The sequence below is a fragment of the Denticeps clupeoides genome, chromosome 14 (genome assembly GCF_900700375.1).
Source record: "Denticeps clupeoides chromosome 14, fDenClu1.1, whole genome shotgun sequence".
NCBI lineage: Eukaryota > Metazoa > Chordata > Actinopteri > Clupeiformes > Denticipitidae > Denticeps > Denticeps clupeoides.
This window is the reverse complement of record NC_041720.1, coordinates 5,315,922-5,334,334: the sequence shown is the minus strand read 5'-3', so window position 1 is coordinate 5,334,334 and position 18,413 is coordinate 5,315,922. Positions and strand designations below refer to the sequence as shown.

General features: G+C 44.7%; 1 protein-coding gene across 20 annotated transcripts in view; it reads left to right on the top strand.

Moving 5' to 3' along the window:
• Positions 1 to 18,413, top strand: part of nrxn3b (neurexin 3b) — a 200,985-nt gene that overhangs the window by 144,404 nt on the left and 38,168 nt on the right. For all 20 annotated transcript variants that reach the window (XR_003742394.1, XR_003742392.1, XR_003742393.1 and 17 more), the window contains one exon: positions 7,000 to 7,181. Coding sequence is in view for 17 of the 20 variants with exons in the window: in XM_028953699.1 (XP_028809532.1) it covers positions 7,000 to 7,181 (182 nt within the window). In the remaining 3 variants the exon portion in view is untranslated. The remainder of the gene's footprint in view (positions 1 to 6,999; positions 7,182 to 18,413) is intronic.

The following is an 18,413-nucleotide window of genomic DNA, read 5'->3' as shown; positions in this document are numbered from 1 at the left end:
GCTATTACCTGCTATTTCATTAAAGTCTGGTCAGCGAAACCGAGGTGGAATCTCTCGCCTTTCTAGTCCCGTCTCAACCTTTACGAGAGAGTTGCTTTTTTATCGCGTCACTGAAGCCCCATGATTCGTCTGGCTTGCATACTTTTTTTTTTTTCTTCCCAGCCTGTGTGAACGCACTGCGCCCGGAGTGGAGGATCAGCGCTGAATATATTTTCACACTCTGGCAAGGGGTTGCAGTTCTCCTAGAAAAAAGAAAAAACACCTCCCCTTCAACCGTCCATCCATTCATGCAGCAACAGAAAGGTCTGGCTGAGGCCTTTAGGTCCATAATGGATGACCATGGGGGTGGTTGAGTGTTTGAGCCGAGCGCCGGTTGGAGGACCCGGCAGGTTTTGCTGCAATGGAGGAGTCGGTTCTCACTTTGAGCCTCCTGCCTTTACTTTCTCTCCTTCATGCTGAGTAGATGGGAAATCAAGCTGTTACTCCATCCTGAGTGGTACTGTCTGAATGCATTATGTTGGAACTTCTGATTTCTTGTAATTGCTCTAATTGAATCTCTAGCAACTGCTACAAAGTATTTGGAACTAAGTATAAATGACCTTGTCGTGGTTGCCGCAAACCTGCCCGTCTCCTGCCGTGATGGATTCCATTGAATTGTGTGTGGTGGTCCCCGGACTCGCCTGGATTGCGCTAACACCCCTATTAATGTGAAATATTATTTTATTTCTGACTAATTCTAATGTTACTTGGCACACGTGTGGCTCATTTTCTAATGAGGGCACATTTAAACAAGGCTTCCAAGTTATGAGAAAAGGAGCATTGCAATTAATTTTAACATGACATTTAACATTTAATTCAACAAGACATTCTACACTGTGTCCAGAAAGACAACAGAAAACCCAGTGGAAATCGATATTGAAATCAATATTACAATCAGTAAAGAATTCAACCGATAAATAGAACTGATAATGGAACTATTAGACCATCATATGAATGGAAAATTACTATATATATTTATACATTTTTTGCATGCCTCTTGGTTATCGTAGAAGGTCATGTGGTATGATTTTACATGATTTGATGGGATGATGTAAGCATTCTGTATGGATCTGCATCGACCCCTCGCTTTAAGGGGGACAGTTGACCCCAACCACGCAGTGACGCGACCCCAACAGATTAGCTTCTCCTAATTTTCGTCACGTCTGCATCACTGCGTTCCCCTGTGCGGAGCTATTCATTACACAAAGGCCAACGTGGTTTTCTTTTTTTTGCACAAGGAGCAAACTGACTATGGAAATCACAAGCAAAGTTTATATTCTTTTGCCTCAAAGCCATTCGTCACATTACATTAAGTACCATCAATCATTTTGCCATGGCACAGTGCAAATAACTAATGAAATGAACGACTCCGCATAGAACTGCAATACTGCCTGTAATTGGACCTATTTTTCCTGGTCTGAAATCTTTGCCGTTGGTCATGAGGGATGGAATTCAATCAAATTTGCATCCCACCCTCCCTTTTTTTTTAAACGTTTTTTGGTGAAGGTGGTGGAGGGTGTCTGCGTGATGCATGCATTAGCTGGAAAATATTTATTTGTAAAAATTGCCTGGGTGTAAAATGAAGACAAATTACGAAGATTAAAGAAAGGCGGAGACGCTGGGTTCTCCCGATGCGTTCCGTCTCGCGAGCTCACTGGAGGGGAATTGGGGAAAGTGCTGTTCGCTCTAATGCCTGTGTGTTATATTAAACAGCGCTGAGTGATGCATTGTGTTAAAAGTTATTTAGCCGCCGCCGACAAGGTGATTACAGCGCTGCCCGTCAGGCGTTCTACTCCTGGCGCTTTCGCTCTGGACTCATCAAACATGTTGTTTTTTTTTGTTTTTTTTGTCCTGGTTTTCTGGCCCTCCAAGAGCCCGGCTCTACCCAAAGCCCATGAGATAACTCTCCAGGAGATAAAAAAAAAATGGACACATACACACACATGGAAGAGATAAAAGCGTGAGTGTGTTAGTGTGTGAGATGAAAAGCTCCTGGACAGTGTGTGTGTGTGTGTGTGTGTGTGTGTGTGTGTGATTGACTCTGTATGTGTTTAACCATGGGTGTGGTGTGTGTGTGGAAGTTATTGAGTGTGAGATTGACAGAGGCTGAGGAGTTGGTTTTTAGTTGTGTGTGCGTGTGTGTGTGTGATAGCAGTGGACATGCTGTACCATGTCACTTTGCCACCTGCGTGGCTTACACACCTCTTTCCGATCGGACGCTGGGCCACACTGTGGACACACACTGTTCCCACTATGGGTGCTGGGTAATTGGACCGCCCCGCCACGAAAAGTCTGAGCAGGAAACACACCGCTGGACTGCTGGGGTGGAGAAAGAAATATTTTAAATCATTTGTTCTCCAGATGATGAGAGACCCCTGAAGATGGCAGGTCGTGTTTTGACAGGCAGGAGGCAGGAAGCTGTTTCTGCACCTTAAGGCCCAGAATGGTGTGTTTGAAATGCACTGCCTTGGATGAGGGAAAAAATTCCAACATTTAAAGTCAACATTCAAACAGCAAGCCATCAGATGCCACTCGAAATTCTGCCTTTTATATGCCAGTCTAGGGGGTACGGCACATTAACAAAGAGAAAACAAGAAAAAGCAAGAAACCACAAAGCCAAATTATTTCTTTTCACAAACAAGCATTTAAAATAAATTCATGAATATCGAGAGAAAATAAGAAAAGAACATGAAACAAAGGCAATGACAGACAGCAAGGCCACGTTGGCCTCCCACACCGGTGAGCCGGAAGTGATGGCGACGGGTGATGCAGCACAATGCGTAGCGAATGAGTTGGAAGAGCATAGTGGACTGCACAGCAAAAAAGGGAAAAAGAGCCCCTTTTATACTGGCACGTCCTTAATTGGGCGTGGCAGGAACAGCAAGAGCCATTTAGTTGTCACCAGCAGGGCATCCTGCAACGCGACACAAAAGACCAAAACACGAATACACTGGGACAAGACATATGCCCAACAGTACAGGGTTGTTAAGTTTAAACATTGCGCACTTTGTAGTCTTCCGAATTTAGTACGAAATAATATTTAGCTAGTTGTTCAGCATATCATTTACGACCAAACCGTAGTTATTAGCATAATTGTAATACTCTCACGTCCGGTCTAGACACGCCCGTTAACCCAAGTCATTACAGGAAGCATTTCTGTGAAATTCTTTTTTTCTGCCATAATAAGTGAAAATGTTATGCCATCTAGAGATAAGATCAGTCAAAAAATGAAGAAAGATATTTTTTTCTGCTCGTAATGATATGGTCAGAAGTTATTCTGTTATTTCCCGTTCCTGGGGCAGCGGTTTGCGCCATGCCGATGTGTCAGATGTGCTTCCCAGCATCACTACAAGCCTCGTGGCTTGAGCTTAGACATTTACATTCTAAGTGCTCCACAAATGAGATGTTGCCCATGGCACTGGATGTGCTTGAGTTAATATTTCAGTCTGGCATTATTTCAGGCTGCTCTTGCTTTCCAAAAAGCAATCATTCAATTGTTAATGAACGTAAGGGTGGCCTGTCAGCCCAGCGTCGAAATCCAACAGGACAGTGAAGGGTGGACTTCAGAGATGCCGCTGATCTTGTTCATTCACAGTGGAAGCGACATGAACTTGTAGTTGCTAATTTATTGACAAAAATGAAGTCTAGCAGGGAATAATAACAGTTTTACCAGTACGTTCAGAAGGGAGAAAAGAATATGGAGAGGAGAAGATAGTAAGAAGCCCCTTGGTCGGTTGGTTGGTTGCCACCAACCAATCGGATTGTCCATTCATGTTTCTGCAGATGTAGGAGTACAGTGTCAGTGTGGTCACCACCGCATTTAGCCCATCACCCTTATTGAGCAGTGGGCAACCATGAAAGCGTGCTCAGTGGCACTTTGGCAGTTTAGGATTCGAACCGGCAATTGATTGCGGGTCTTCTTCCTTACCAGCTAGGCTAAAAACCTGGGACCCAAGCAAATCATTCATCAGGGAAGGTCGCATCTCCTGCTCGGCTTTTTAATAAAAAAATTGCAGCAAAATGCAGCTCTTTATGAAACCTCTCACAACACATTAGTCATTAATATTCTGCACTCGCTACGTAGCCTGTAGAGCTGTATGTATAGGTATGGAGGAGGAGGAGGAGGAGGAGCTAGAGGAAGGGTTTGAGGGGGTCGAAAATTTTGCCTGGTAATGAATAGGCAGAGTTAATGGGCACGGAAAGTAATAAAACCCTAACCCCCGAATGCCGAAACATCAGGGCCGCATTAGCCGCGTAATCATCACAGAACAACACCGACAAGCGTATCATCAATTTTACAGCCCTGTCTCGGAGCGCAAACGTCCGACGTGCTGCAATATTAATCACGAGCGCCAATTTGCAAACCTAACATCGTCTTTCCTCCCCGCCCGGCCCCTCGCAGACTCCGTCTTCGGGATAAAACCGTCGGGGTTGAAGCCATCTCCAGGCGCAGGCTGCCAAATCCGGACGTGTTTATCTTAATGAAGTTTAACTTAATGAAGTGCTAAAATTTCCATTAAAGATCCTCGAAAGTGTGCGATACAAGATTGCAAGATGCAATTTAGCCCGTAATGAATTCACCGCGCACACGCCTGCACCTGCAAAAAGCTTTCCGTGGGCACTAAAACCGGCCCATTCGCGGCACAAACGCCCTTACGCGGCGCTTTCACGCTTCCGACTCAAACCGGACGGTGCCGACGCATCATGCCCGTGTCCTGGCGCCGGTGTCCGTGGTGCCTAATGCTGTTAGCATGGACGCGTTTCCCATCCTCCGGCCCTTATCTGGTTAAGCCAAGTAAATACCTGTTGTTTTTTTTTTTGTTCCCCGCTGCTCTGGGATTTGACCACCCGGCCCTCCCAGAGCTAATCGTGTGTGTGTGTGTGTGTGTGTGTGTGTGTGTGTGTGTGTGTGTGTATATATATATATATATATATATATATATACACACACCGTGCGGGGTGTGTGTGGTGATTGAAGGGTGTCCTCATGCACTAAACAAATCCACTGAATGGGATAATTGGCTCCCTGGGGTACTGCGTGTGTGGTGCGAGCGTGTGTTACATCACTGGAACGGGGCCACAGATGCATTTTCTGAGAGGCGCCGGTTAGGAACGGCTAGAACGGCTTTAGTGGCGACGAGTTCAGCTGGTGATTGTGCACAGTTCAACTCCCTACGCGAGCTTGTAGCAGCTACTCAGCGTGCGCGTTAGCTTTCCCAGTGAGGGCATTTCTGTAGTAAACTTGTTTGGAAAGTCTGGAAGAAAACGTGGTACGCCTTTTAAATTGTGAAGGTTCCTCAATTTCTTATTTAAAACCTCCACCTCAGAACTAGTAAAATGAGACGTCTAGTTTGCATGTTTAAATGTCGTATTTAGTAACTCTTCCTCATAAAGAACAGTTCCATGTGCATTTTTGACACGTTGTAGATGTGTAACTGTATATTGAGGGTTCCTGATATCAGACCTGATATTCATATTGCGTGACTCCAATTACAAAATTGCGTCTGAACGTAGTTGTAGTCGGAGAATTGAGGATGGGGATGTTAAGCATAGAGGCCAGTCAGAGCCCACTGAACCGCACTGCTTGTGATTTTGGGCTAAATAAGAAATAAATGTCCATTACCTGTGACCTGTATACTGCAGCATGTATAGTCATACAGTGGCATAAAAGGTTAAAGAATAATATTTAACCTCTGACCTAAGATATGATGCAACGCAGAGGCAAAGTGCAGCATCTGCATCTTCTCCTCTCCAATTTGCTTAATCTCAGTTTTGTACCACTAGTGCTTCATTACCTGGAGATATGAGATCTGGTACTAGGGTGTGGCATATAAAGCTTTTTGCCGTTGTAGGGTGCTTTGCTTTGGTGGCAGTGGTGGCCTAGTGGTTAAGAAAGCGACCCTGTAATCATAAGGTTGCCGGTTCCACCAAGGTGCCACTGAGCAAACCACCCTCCCCACACACTGCTGTCATGGCTGCCCACTGCTCACCAAGGGTGACGAGTTAAAAGCAGAGGACACGTGTGTGCAAGTGTGCTTTGTATCACAATGACAATCGCCTCACTTTCACTTCACTTTGGGCTTGATAATGAGATTCATCTTCATCTGGAACCAGGCCTGAAGATGGCATCACTTTGCGTCTAGAGGCTTCCGCTCTCCCGTTGTTGTCCATCTCGCTTCAGGGAGGCGGAACAGCTGGGTACTGTCCAGATGTTGGAATAAGGTTGAAACGAGATAAGAACGGCTCAGAGAGATTGGGAGCTATGCTCACCTCTGATGCTCTTCGTTTGTTCAGCAGCTTCGGCTGATCTCTAGACTGTGTTTACAGTGTGTGTTGGTGGATAAAAAGTCTTCTGTTTCCAGGTTTTAATCCCGATACCAATGGAAAATGAATTAAAAAATATAATTACAGTATATAATTATAATAATAATCATCATTTTTTGCATAACTGTGTGCTCAGGTGTGATGTTGGCCTAATGAGAGAAGGCCAGTGCTTTTATTTTTTATTTTTTCTTGTTAATCCTCAACTGCCTGTTTTCCTTCTCAGTTCGCTGTTTGTCAATTTAAATTTAAGGCCCTTCCATTTCATTTCCCCCTTTTCACGCTGCGCCTTTGTTCTTTGGTTGCGGCTTCATGTATAATGTATGAGGATTGTGAGTCTTAGTCTTTTTTTTTTTTCCTGTATTTTTTTTTCTCTTGTTCTTTTGGCTTTTCTTCACTAAAAGAGGCTGAGCTGTGAAGCTGTGGAGGTCACTGTCTTCGTCCAAGGCTTTGGCCAGGGCCTTCACCTGCAAAGATGTATTAAGGGGGTGGAAGAGGATTTAGAGAAGGCCAGGTCATTTCCTGGTCCGAACACTGTGGAGGCTCCATATTGCTTTATAACAACTTTGTGGCATTGTTATAACAGGGTGTTGATTAGCATAATGACATTTCTGTTTTTTTTTTTTTTGTTCTATATAGCGGGAGCCACATACATCTTCGGGAAAGGAGGGGGACTCATCACGTACACGTGGCCCAATAACGAGAGACCCAGCACGCGCACAGACCGGCTGGCCGTGGGCTTCAGCACCACCATCAAGGATGGGATTATGGTCCGCATCGACAGCGCCCCCCGGCTGGGAGACTACATCATGCTCCACATCGTAAGTCTGGAACTCGCCGCTCTCTCATGGTCGCTGGTGTAATTAATCAAGTTCAGCGAATCAGCTTTGCCACTTCATTTCCTACACTGGTGTTTAGAGGGACCAAAACAGATGTTCAGAAGCTGTAGAGGTTTCTTCATTAGTTTTATTCGGCTATTTTAATAAACAGGGTGGCCATGGAGACACAGAGACTTGGACAGGTATATCCACAGGGTGACTTATTTCAAAAAGGTGAAGTTTCAACCTCCAACCAAACATTGACTTCATATGTGAAAATACATCCTAATCCTAATAATTTCATTCATTTTCATCAAACATCACATAGAAAGTTTTCTTTTTTTTATTGACTCACAAAACATATTTCTGATATTTCCAATTCTACAAAATAATGAGTAAATAATAAGGTTTTCATTCCAGTGGCAGATATCTCTCCGGTTTTCTACCAATAATCTACCAATTGTGTGTTGTTCTAGTAAGGTTTCTGTTAAATTTGCTACAATATTCCTTTATTTACATGAGCAAGTAAAAATCTAATTATTGGGGTTTTATAGAAACCAGTGGCCCGATCAGCAGCACAGCCTGCTGCAGCCCCAGCAAACAAATCTGCTGATGCAACAAAGTACTGGTGGCATCTGAAGAAACAAAAGCGCTTTTATCCTCCATAAGGAAGTTTGTTCAGCGTGGCGAAGTGCTGAAACTCAAACTTACCATCTGTTCACTGGGTGGAGACAAAGGCATCACAATCTTGTTCAGAATTCATTTTTTCTCCACCTACATCGGTGTAGCGCGATCTCAGACAACAAATCCAGAATTGTATTTCTTTTTTTGCTCTGCATGCGAAGGAGAAAAAGCGTTGAGTTGCATTCCCCGCTATATAACGTACAAAGTTTTGCTTTCATGGAATGGCTCCTGTATTCAGGGAAGCATTTAAATCCAGTCTTCATTGTTGCCTTATTTATTTGTTCATTTTCGCGGGCACAAATTTTTCCGCTTCTCTTTGTTTTGCGGAGCTGCATCCAGTCCGGCATGAATTATTTTTCTTCTCCATTAGCTATGTCTAGCTTCACACTCGCTATGCAATTATCACGCGTAATTGCCTAATCAACTTTGTTTTGCTTTTTTGCTAAGTGGCGGGTTTGTTTTGAATGTCAAAACAATTAAGTCTTGGTTTTTTTTTTCAGTTTTTGGCAAGGAAATAGCCAACTCATAAATATGACATAAATATTTCATAAATATTACAGTTTAAGGTGTTGTGTCTCAGTCCCAAAGCAATACACATATTGCAAGCTTTAAGTTGTTTTTCATTAAAAAAATTATTAAATCCTGATTTCATTAAACTTTAATTGGAGGGGAGCTGTATGTGGGCAATTGCATAGCGTCATTAATGCTCCGAAACTGAGCTTCAGCTGATGGCTAAAGTGAGGCGGTCAAGGGCTGCTTTGCGCCTGGTTTTCTCTCAAGGGTAGATGGTCGGGCTGTATATTTCTCGCATTCTCACCGGAGACTCAACCTGACTTCGGTAGAAGATTGCGCCAGAGCGAGCAACACTCTCGCCTTTACACTTCTGTCAGGACGTGAACATGAAAGGTGTGCTGTTGGTCTAATATGTCAGTCCCTCGCTCTCTCTGAAGCTTTAATGAATGCTGCGAGAGACCATGTCAAGGATTATGTACGGAAAACATCAAACCAGGACTGTGGATGAGTTTGAGGAGCAGATGGATGACTCGGTTCTGGGTGCTGTTGCTTGTGGTGCTGAAGTGGGAATTCTGGCATAGAAAATTTATCAAGATTCTAGCAATTTGTCAGTTACAACCCCACACAACATTTTCGCAGTGAAGACCATATTTTTCCAGCTCTGCGTGGGGACGGACGGATTCTTCATTAAACCAATCCCATTTGCTGCTGCTGTTTAGAGTCAAGTGAAGCTAAGAAAATGATCTGAGGTCAATAGTCCAAGTGAGAAAAGCAAATCTGCTTGGATACATGCAGAATTAAGACTTAACGCCATTTTTGCCATTGAACATGCACCATATTTACATAGGAACCAGGCTCCTTTTCACAACATTTATTTCCTATTTCTTATTCATACCACAAACTTTGACAGGCTCTGCAGTTGACATCCCTCACACTTTGACCCTTTCTGTACACACAAATTAACTCGAGGAGGGGAAAAAGTGAGAAAACTTGTGATGAGTGAGTCAGAACAGGACCCCCTTCTGGGATAGATGGAGTGTGGTGATCATTTGTTCACCAGTCAAAGTCACCAGCAAGCGGTGCACACAATGAAATGTGGTCTCTGCATTTAACCTTTAGTGAGCAGTGGGCAGCCATGACAGGCACCCATGGAGCAGTGTGTGGGGACGGTGCTTTGCGCAGTGGCACCTCAGGGGCACCTTGGCGACACCTTATCGGTTCGGGACTCGAACTGGCAACTTTATGACTACGGGTCTGTTTCCTCAGCCACTAGGCCAACCAGAAAGCAGACTGGTTTTAGGTTTAAGATAAGGTTGGTATTAAACAGTCCATTATGGTGCATTGGTGCATCTGTCCATGTTTGAAGGTATGGAAAACGGCTAATTTTAAGCTGCTCATTGGCTGATTCGATTGTGATACGATCATTGTGCGATGCAGGGAAGAGCAGCAAGCAAGCGGTGGTCTCCTTGGCCGGCAACACTGCACAGTGAGGAATGTCTTCGATCTGGTATTCACGTCATTCACCGCCTCATACGCTAATGGACTATCTCCCTGGATTTTAATGTTGCCGTGGCACAATGCATTCCATTATTCGCTTCAGCTTCCCCACTTTAATTTAGAGAGGAGTTTAAAAAAAAAGGTACAACTTGTAGGTAATTGAAATCACATTCCAGATAAGTGAACATGGGGTGGCTCGAGGAATGAAATGAATTGGGGAGGGTATAGTAAATATTGCATTCCATCTCAGCCCGAGTGTATTTCCATGACACCTCGATAGAGATTCGAGATATTTTCTCATACGTCGGCCATTCGGGCCACACAATCCATTTTTGAGAAGTTATTTTCATGATTTATACCATCAAATGAGGACCCCGCCATGCTTGGAGGTCTGGGAATGAATTCAGTTACTTTTCTGCATGCAGTAAATGTGGAAGAAATATTATCATTGTCATGATGGATGGTCCCTGGTAGCGCTGGACCCAGTGGTTTTATATCTCACTTTAGCGGAAATGAAACGAGTTTTTGCGAAACACATTGAGACCATAGAGTAGGCTATTCCAACCACTTCTGGTGTTTTTCCCCCCGAAATTCTGAAATGCTCCATAGTTTTGCCAGTAGAAGGTCTTGGGATTGTGGGCTTGGATTTTCTAAGACAGCACCAACTAAACAATGTAAATCTGGTTCTTCTGTTTTGATATCAGGAACCTAGTCGGGATGAGTTGAATTGGCTCCAGTCCCAGCAAGACACATGCACCATGGATGTAGACTAGTGTTGAAATTAACATGGATTAACAATTGGCTTGAATATGGGCCTGCAGTTGGAAAACTTCATCTTTGAGCTGAAATCTAGTGTCACCGCACCTGCAATCAGCAAGCCGAAAATGTGGACAATTAGAGATTTCTGAACATTACCATGTAAATGAGGTACAAACTCAACAAATCAATCTTATGATGAATGCTTTTCCATGGCTCTACACAGGCCATAAGAGTTTTACGGAGAAGAGGACTTAATGGCAACTTTTTAATGAACCTCCCTTGTCCTGTTTCGCTTGGCCCCACCTTATAGACAAAAACCACGCCCAACGTTACAGGTGAATCACACCTCTCGTATTAATAATGAGCTTCCTATGTGCCACCAATGTCACTGGATCTATGTGGAAATAGGTATGGCATGGTATACACTGTCTTCCGACTGGTTTGCATTACGATTGGCTAATTTTTGCGTAGCGGTGCTGCTCTCGTTGCTGTGATCAATAAGAGATTATCAATCCTGCTCTTATCATGTCATCCTCCTTGTGCTTTTGTAAAATTGTACCACAGGTACGAAAATCCGGCATCAGAAATTTGGCAGAGCAACTTTCACCACATGATTTATAGATTTGGCAACACAGCCCAGGCCATGAAATTTGCACAGACGGGAGGAGCAGACCCTGCACCAGTTGTCAAGTAGGCTTTCTGCTTCGCCTGTGTGTCTCACACGTGGGCCCAAACAGCCGCGTTGACACCACACGTCTCGTTGTGCGCCCGCGAGGACAGATCTGGCTGTCAGTCAGCGCTCAAAAAGCCCTGGCCGCCTTCGGAATGATTATACGGCACTGACACTTCGAGGCAAGAGGACAAGGAAGTAATAACTGATCAAGTCAGACCATCAAAGTCTCGGTCATTACAAATCCGCCTGCATCCGATGCTACGGCCAGTCAGTTTGATATATGTCTCATGTGTTAGGATTTTTTTTTTTTTAATCGATGAGAAAAACAATCTCACAGTTCCTCCTGGGGAAATCTTCTATTCACTTGTCTTTAATGCTGGGGCCGGTATGGTATGCCTCACCCAGTATGCTGCTGCTAGATATCAACCTTGAATGACCTTGACTGTATTGTGTGTCCAGGGTTCATTCCAACTTCCTGGATTTGTGCAAAATCCTGGAATAACATGATGTCTGCTGACATTTGAAATATGTACATTGTCTTAATGAAAGTTCATAGTTAAAAAAGTTGTGCACAGAAAAGAAAAAATATGCACAGAATTGAATTAATGTGGTGGTAGAATCCTTGTGGGTAAGACACTCGCCTATGAACCAGAAAACCACAAAGTCACAGGTTCAAAACCCACTTAGTAGCATTGTGTCCATGAGCAAGACACTTAACCCTCAGTGTCTCTGGGGACTGTCAATGTAAACTGTCCCTAATGATAAGAACGTACTGATAAATGTTATAAATATACATTTGTACAATATTGTTACATGAACAAGATGTAGGACTGCATTCTTAATTTTTTTATTTTAATATTCAATATTTTAATTTGGAGAGTTTTTTTTCCTGGTTTACTGTCACCTATGATCCTACACCTTGTGCCCAGTCAGTCCAAATGCATTTCTCAAAATGCATAAATTTTACCTTTTACCCTTTCGACCCTAAGTGATCTTCCTGTCCAGTTATGTGACAGTGTGTGAATATTTTTTTTTAAAGTCACCATAAGAAAAAATGTCCCTAATCGTATCATTTAATTGTACCATTTAACAGTCCCTCCAGGAATTTGCAATCTTGCGATTGCAACAATTAATGCAAATTCAGCCAATCAGACATGTGAGACAGGAATGCTGGGCATTTACCCTCAAATTTCCGCCAAGGATCGTGCACAATACTTTCCAAGTGTTGCGCACGAAAGTGGGGGTTAACTATTGTTGCGTGTCCCTTTTTCTTATAATGGTGTCCTTATAATATTTATACTAGACGGCCACTGCGCGCCAATTGGCTGACAACAACGTCACTCTCGCGTTGCATTATTTTGTGGAACACAAAGAAAAGTCATCAATTGAGGAAAACTCACGGAAAGTTGCAGACATGTGCGACCAGCCGAAGCGAAATCCCCCCGATGGAGTCTCACTTCTTTCAGCAGTTTCACAGAAACCTTGCCCCCAAAGAAAACATTTTACATTGCAACAATCACAAGAGTTTATCGCAATTTAAATGAGAATCCTTCTCCAGATACAGTTCCAGTTATGCAAAAAGTTCTGGCTCACAGGCCTTTGAAGGAAACCTTTTGGTGAGGTGTTCGTGACAGGTAGCGATTTTTTTTCTAGTCCTTTATACTAATTGTTGGCAATCATTTTAGAAGTCACTGGTCAAAAGTCAGGGATCGCCTCCTTACTGCCCACTCTGGTTCACCGCCGTGAGGCCACTATTTCTTTGTGCCTTTGATAAAAGCAATGTCCCAACGGCACTTTTCTTCGCAAGTTTCCCCCCAAAGTACAGCCACGCTGCCGTCCAGAAAGCTGTGCTCAACACATTTTCGCCCAGCATTCCCCTGTGATTGGAAATAAATAAATAAGAAAGCAGCACATTTAGCAAATTGACTGCTCCTTGGATTATAGACAAGAAAGGCATGATGAATTGCAGCTGCTCAAGTGATAAACTTCAACATTAGAAAATAAATCTACTGGAGAGGAGGGGAAAAAAAAAAATCTATCCGCTCCTTTCAATATCTGTGGCGGGGCGCGGGATTGGCTTCCCCTGAACATATTCATTTAGGATTAGGCACCTGCTGGCCAAAGCAGTGAGAAGTTTCTTTCCCGTTCCAGAAAAGAAGCGAGATCAAACGGAAAAGTTGAGCTCGCGCGCGGAGAATGTATTTACAGAAACCTGCCGCAGTGTTCCTCGCACGGAACCGACTGAAACGATTACATGCGCAAATGTGAAATATGAAGGAACCAACAAGCGTAATATTGCGCTCGTTAATCTCTAATGCGCCATAATTAATCAGTTCGCTCGGCAGAATTAATAGTTTTGCATTTGGATCACTGTTTTTTTTTTTTTTTTTTTTTTTTGACTTTGGAATTGATAGAGTGTATCACATGACGGCGGAGGCCGGCATTTCCCATAGGCCCTGGCTTCTCGTTACAGGAGGCAGGGAAAATATGGAACATGCTCATTGACCATAGCACTCGTCTACCCCTCACCTCAGCAGGGCGTATCCGGTTGAGAAGCTTAAATGGCCTTTGACGCGCTCCATCAGGTCGGTGCCCCGGTGCCCGCAGGCGTTTTTTTTTTTCACTTTGAGTCAGCTTATTCTGGAGGTGAGTGATGTGACAGCGGCGAGCATCGATAAAGACGCTGCCCTCTAACCCGGTTATTGTCCCTGACATCACAGAGCCCTTTGACTGGGACCTTTGATGGAGACACTTAATTCATGCCTTGATATTTTATTCAGGCTTGCACAACTTGTCCCCCCCTTCACCTTGAGCGATGGTGATCTTCTGGTGGACTGGTTCATTAAGAAGAACTTTAATAATTAATAATTCGCTAAGACTGTAAAGTACATTCAAACTGTAGAGCTGATAATGTTGTATGGTGTAGCATTGAGTTATTTGCTGAGTTTATTATGGACAAAAACCACAGTGAGGAACTTTTAGATTTTCGGCTTCCAGAATGCATCTACGATCCATCTGTTCTTAAAAGCAATTCAGTCAGTAGTCAGGCAGGCACCAGATGTTTGCCATTTTGTATTGTGACTGGTAAAACAAGATCAATAAATTAGAATTATGCAGAGCCATTAAACAGAAGACTGGAACATGAGTGTGTGTAGTTTATACCATATAGTGCTAAGATATGCTATGTATGCCTAATCACACACAGTTACACCATTACATAAAAACACCACATCATAATAGATTAACGTCCATGATTTACACAATGTTGGTTTAAGTAGCTAGTAGCTCTTTCAAAAGGTCTCCATTACTGGTTACATTACATTGATTTCCCAGTTGTATTGGAACAGCCCTGGTTTTGTTACAGCATTGTACCCTGCCACGATACCCTGTATGACATTTACATTTACGGCATTTATCAGACGCCCTTATCCAGAGCGACTTAAAATCAGTAGTTACAGGGACAGTCCCCCCCTGGAGCAACTTAGGGTTAAGTGTCTTGCTCAGGGACACAATGGTAGTAAGCGGGATTTGAACCTGGGTCTTCTGGTTCATAGGCGAGTGTGTTACCCGCTAGGCTACTATCACCCTAAACAATCGTGCCCAGTACGGGGGTCAAAACCCGCGACTGTCACGTCCATGCGGGCATGACGCGGCGGGTGAACGGAGAGGAGGACGTGGAGTGACGAGGAATGAATGACGCTTTCACCTGACATCACGAAACCGGGGTTTAATTAGTGAATCACAGGACAGGGGAGACATCCGAGACGTAGACACTGGTGAACACGGAACATAACTTCAAAGACCTGACAGCGGACAGAAACGAACAGGGCAGCTTTATACAATTAACACAGGTGAAAACGATTAGGGAACATTACACAGGACAACAATGAAACTCCGGTCCGGATCCTGATCCTGACCCGGACCGGAGTAACCCCCATTTCGGACCGGATCCTGACAGCGACCTTGCCGTTATTAGCATCATGCTGTAACCAGCTGAGCTAACCGGCCTACATGACAGAGGACATTTCTCAAAATGAAGCTTGTCCAGGTTCAGGTTGCCTTTTGTGATCATGGACCTGCCGCAGTTGTATGTGAAGTCTCTTCAGGCACAGTATTCTGTAAAAGTCGGATCTCGCAATGGGTCCTGTGCATTTTAAACAGAGTCCATGCAGTGAAATGAGACTACGTTTGCCGCGGTGAAGCAGCTTTGATCTCTTTGAGTCCATGGGCACTAACAGACTCCTGGAATAATGCAGTGTGTGTGAGAGAGAGAGTGAGAGAGAGAGAGAGAGACGCTCACACCTTTGTATTCACACCTTCATAAGTGCCAGATGTCCCATATACACTCACTCTCACTCGCTTTCCTGAGCCGCTTAGTCCTATTCAGGTTTGAGGCTGAGGGGACCAGGGGGGATCAGGGACCAGGGACCAGTTCAGAGTCGCCAATCTACCTAGTGTACAGTCTGACTGTAATCATTTTGCAATAAATACTGATTTCATCTAGGTTAATAATTGAGTCCCAAACACATATGGGTTTGCAAATCTGACATATTTAATGCAATCGAGCCAAAACCTCAGAATTTTCTTGTCGCTTCTATTGAAAAGCCCCAGTTCACATAGGCTTTGGCTCTGAATCTTATCTCCATGTTTTGTTTGCTGACGAAAATGCTAATGATTTGTAAGCTGAATTGTTTTGATGCCAGTGAAATGAACTGATTGTGAAACCAAAAAATGAAACAAAGGGAGGTTAATTAAAGGCATTGAGGACTTGTATTGTAAAATGCGGCGGCCATTAACATTCCTCGGAGAAACACGGCAATTGCTAATTTGCAAGGCCGTGCTTGCCACAGCATGAGCAGGCCCGCCGCATGGATTTTATAATAGCATGCATGGCGAGATTGATATGCGGGATCCAGCTCTTCTAGGAACTGGGCCAACCGGCATCAGGGTAGCAAAGCCCTACGAGACGGGTGGAAAACGGCCGACCTAGATTTCCCCCATTGTCAATTCAGACATCTTTTGCCCTCTGGACGAGAGACATCCCCTCTCCATTTCAGAGACCCTCTCCTTGCAGCCCATCTAGCAGGCGTCAGCGCCGCTCGGCTCCCCCGGCTGTGTGATGAGCAGCCAGGAGGCGGCCAGTTACGGCTGGAGCAGCAAGGGAGATTCTGGGCTATTTAACAACGGGGGGTCCGACTCGCTATCTCCATTCGTTTCGAGTGGTATTTGGCTCTGCATCAGGTTTCCGGGCAACTCTGTTTAATATTAGCCGTTTTTTTTTTTTTTTGAATACATGCCATATTCCCAATCCCTTTCGGGCTGGATGGAATTCCGTAGCGATTGTGGCTGAGACGTGAGCACGATTTCGATGCGAGTGATGTGTTTGTGTTCATGTATTAGAGATGAAGGAAGAGACGTGAAACGACTGCGTAAACGAGAGCCAGAACACATTAGGGATGCTCTGGCCGGCGCCGGCATGCCAACGTCACTGCCGGTGGTGACGGCGCTCCGCAGGTGAGCGGCTGCCGAGGCTCTGTGCCACACCAAAAAAACAAAGGGAATAGAAAGCCAAAAGGAGAAGTTTAACATGATTACAAACCTGGAATGGTGTATTGTTTCGTGCAGCCTTTATTGCCTGATCATAAATGATGGTGTAAGGAGCGCACTGGTGTTCGCTCACCGGGAAGTCCAACTTTGTTTTCATGTGGGCTGGCGGCAGTAATGTTTCACCCCCCCCCAAACACACACACACACAGCCTCCATGCCTCATCAGCCGTTATCTGCAATCCCAGCCCATGCCGGTGTGGATTTCATCCTCCTCGGCGGAGAGAGCGCCTGTTTATCCCAAACGTCCAGAGCGGATCTCATCCTAGCCCGGCGTCTGCCCATGCTCGCAATCTCTTGACGCTTGGCAGGCCGAAGAATCGGGGAAGAAAGGGAATGTTTTTTTTTTTTTTTTCCGGTCTCATCAACACGTCTGATGTCTCTATAAGCTCCGGCTTCTCGTTTCTTTCCCAAGCATCCTGACTCTGCACGTACGGACTTACGCATTCACCTGCCGTGGCGCCGCCCGTGTCCAGCCGTAACGGATTAGCTCCGAACCGAGCCCAGTTATTACGCGGAGGGACAGGCGTAGCGCAGCTTTCTGGTTTTTGGGAGTTTTTTTTTTAGCGGCTGGCAGATTTGGAACAGCCAACCCCCTCCAAGCACCCAGAACCGGAAGGGGACACAGTTGTTTTCACATTTCAGCATTGGCGCCCTGCAACGCGGCGAACAGAGCGGGCGATAAACAGATGGGCCGATGCCACTTCATCTGACTGTGAAGTCGACACGGCTCTTCATGTTGAAAGTGAAGTACGTCCAAGGGGCTCTTGGCGGAATTCAGCGTGTGTTGAACGAGCAGCGGCCGCTGAGATAATTACGCTGAAGGGTTTCGCCACGTTCGCGTGTCTGCTGGTTTCTGATGCGCCACGGCTTTGGTGTGGCGCCAGAGCACAACAGACCTCATTGTTGCGCGTGTGAGCGCAGTTCCTAAAGGCGACCTCAATGCCTCGCTTCCCTCTGAGAGAGTCGATTAAAGAATTATTGGTTGTGGCCCCTGCCAGGAAACAAACCCCAAAGGGTCCAAAAAATGTTCCAACTCGCAGCATGCACATTGATGTTCTTGTGACGGTGTTTTTTCGCATGAAATGTCAACTAAACCTTTTGTTTCTTTGACGTGGAAGATACTACTTGATGTCTGGTTTTCCAAATTGCCTCGTAGTGGAGCTCACATGTACCCCCCCCCCCCCCTTTTTTTTTTTTTTCTCGCTGCCTGGATGATTAAAGCCGAGCAATTTTAAGTTGGGACCAAATTGAAATTCGCCAACACATTAAATTAAATAACTACTGAACAGATTCCAATTTGATTACCAGGCTGTTTCAATTTCATTAGCCCGATCCCTAATGGTCTTTCACCGCACTGTATTCCGTTGTGCACAAATTCCGTTTAGCTCCTTTTTAATGAACCAGTCAAACAGGGCAAACGCGGAGCAGTTGCTCCGCAGAGGGCTGCATCGCCTCCCGGACCAGCGGCCACTCACTCCTGCAGTTTATATAGAATGAAGAAG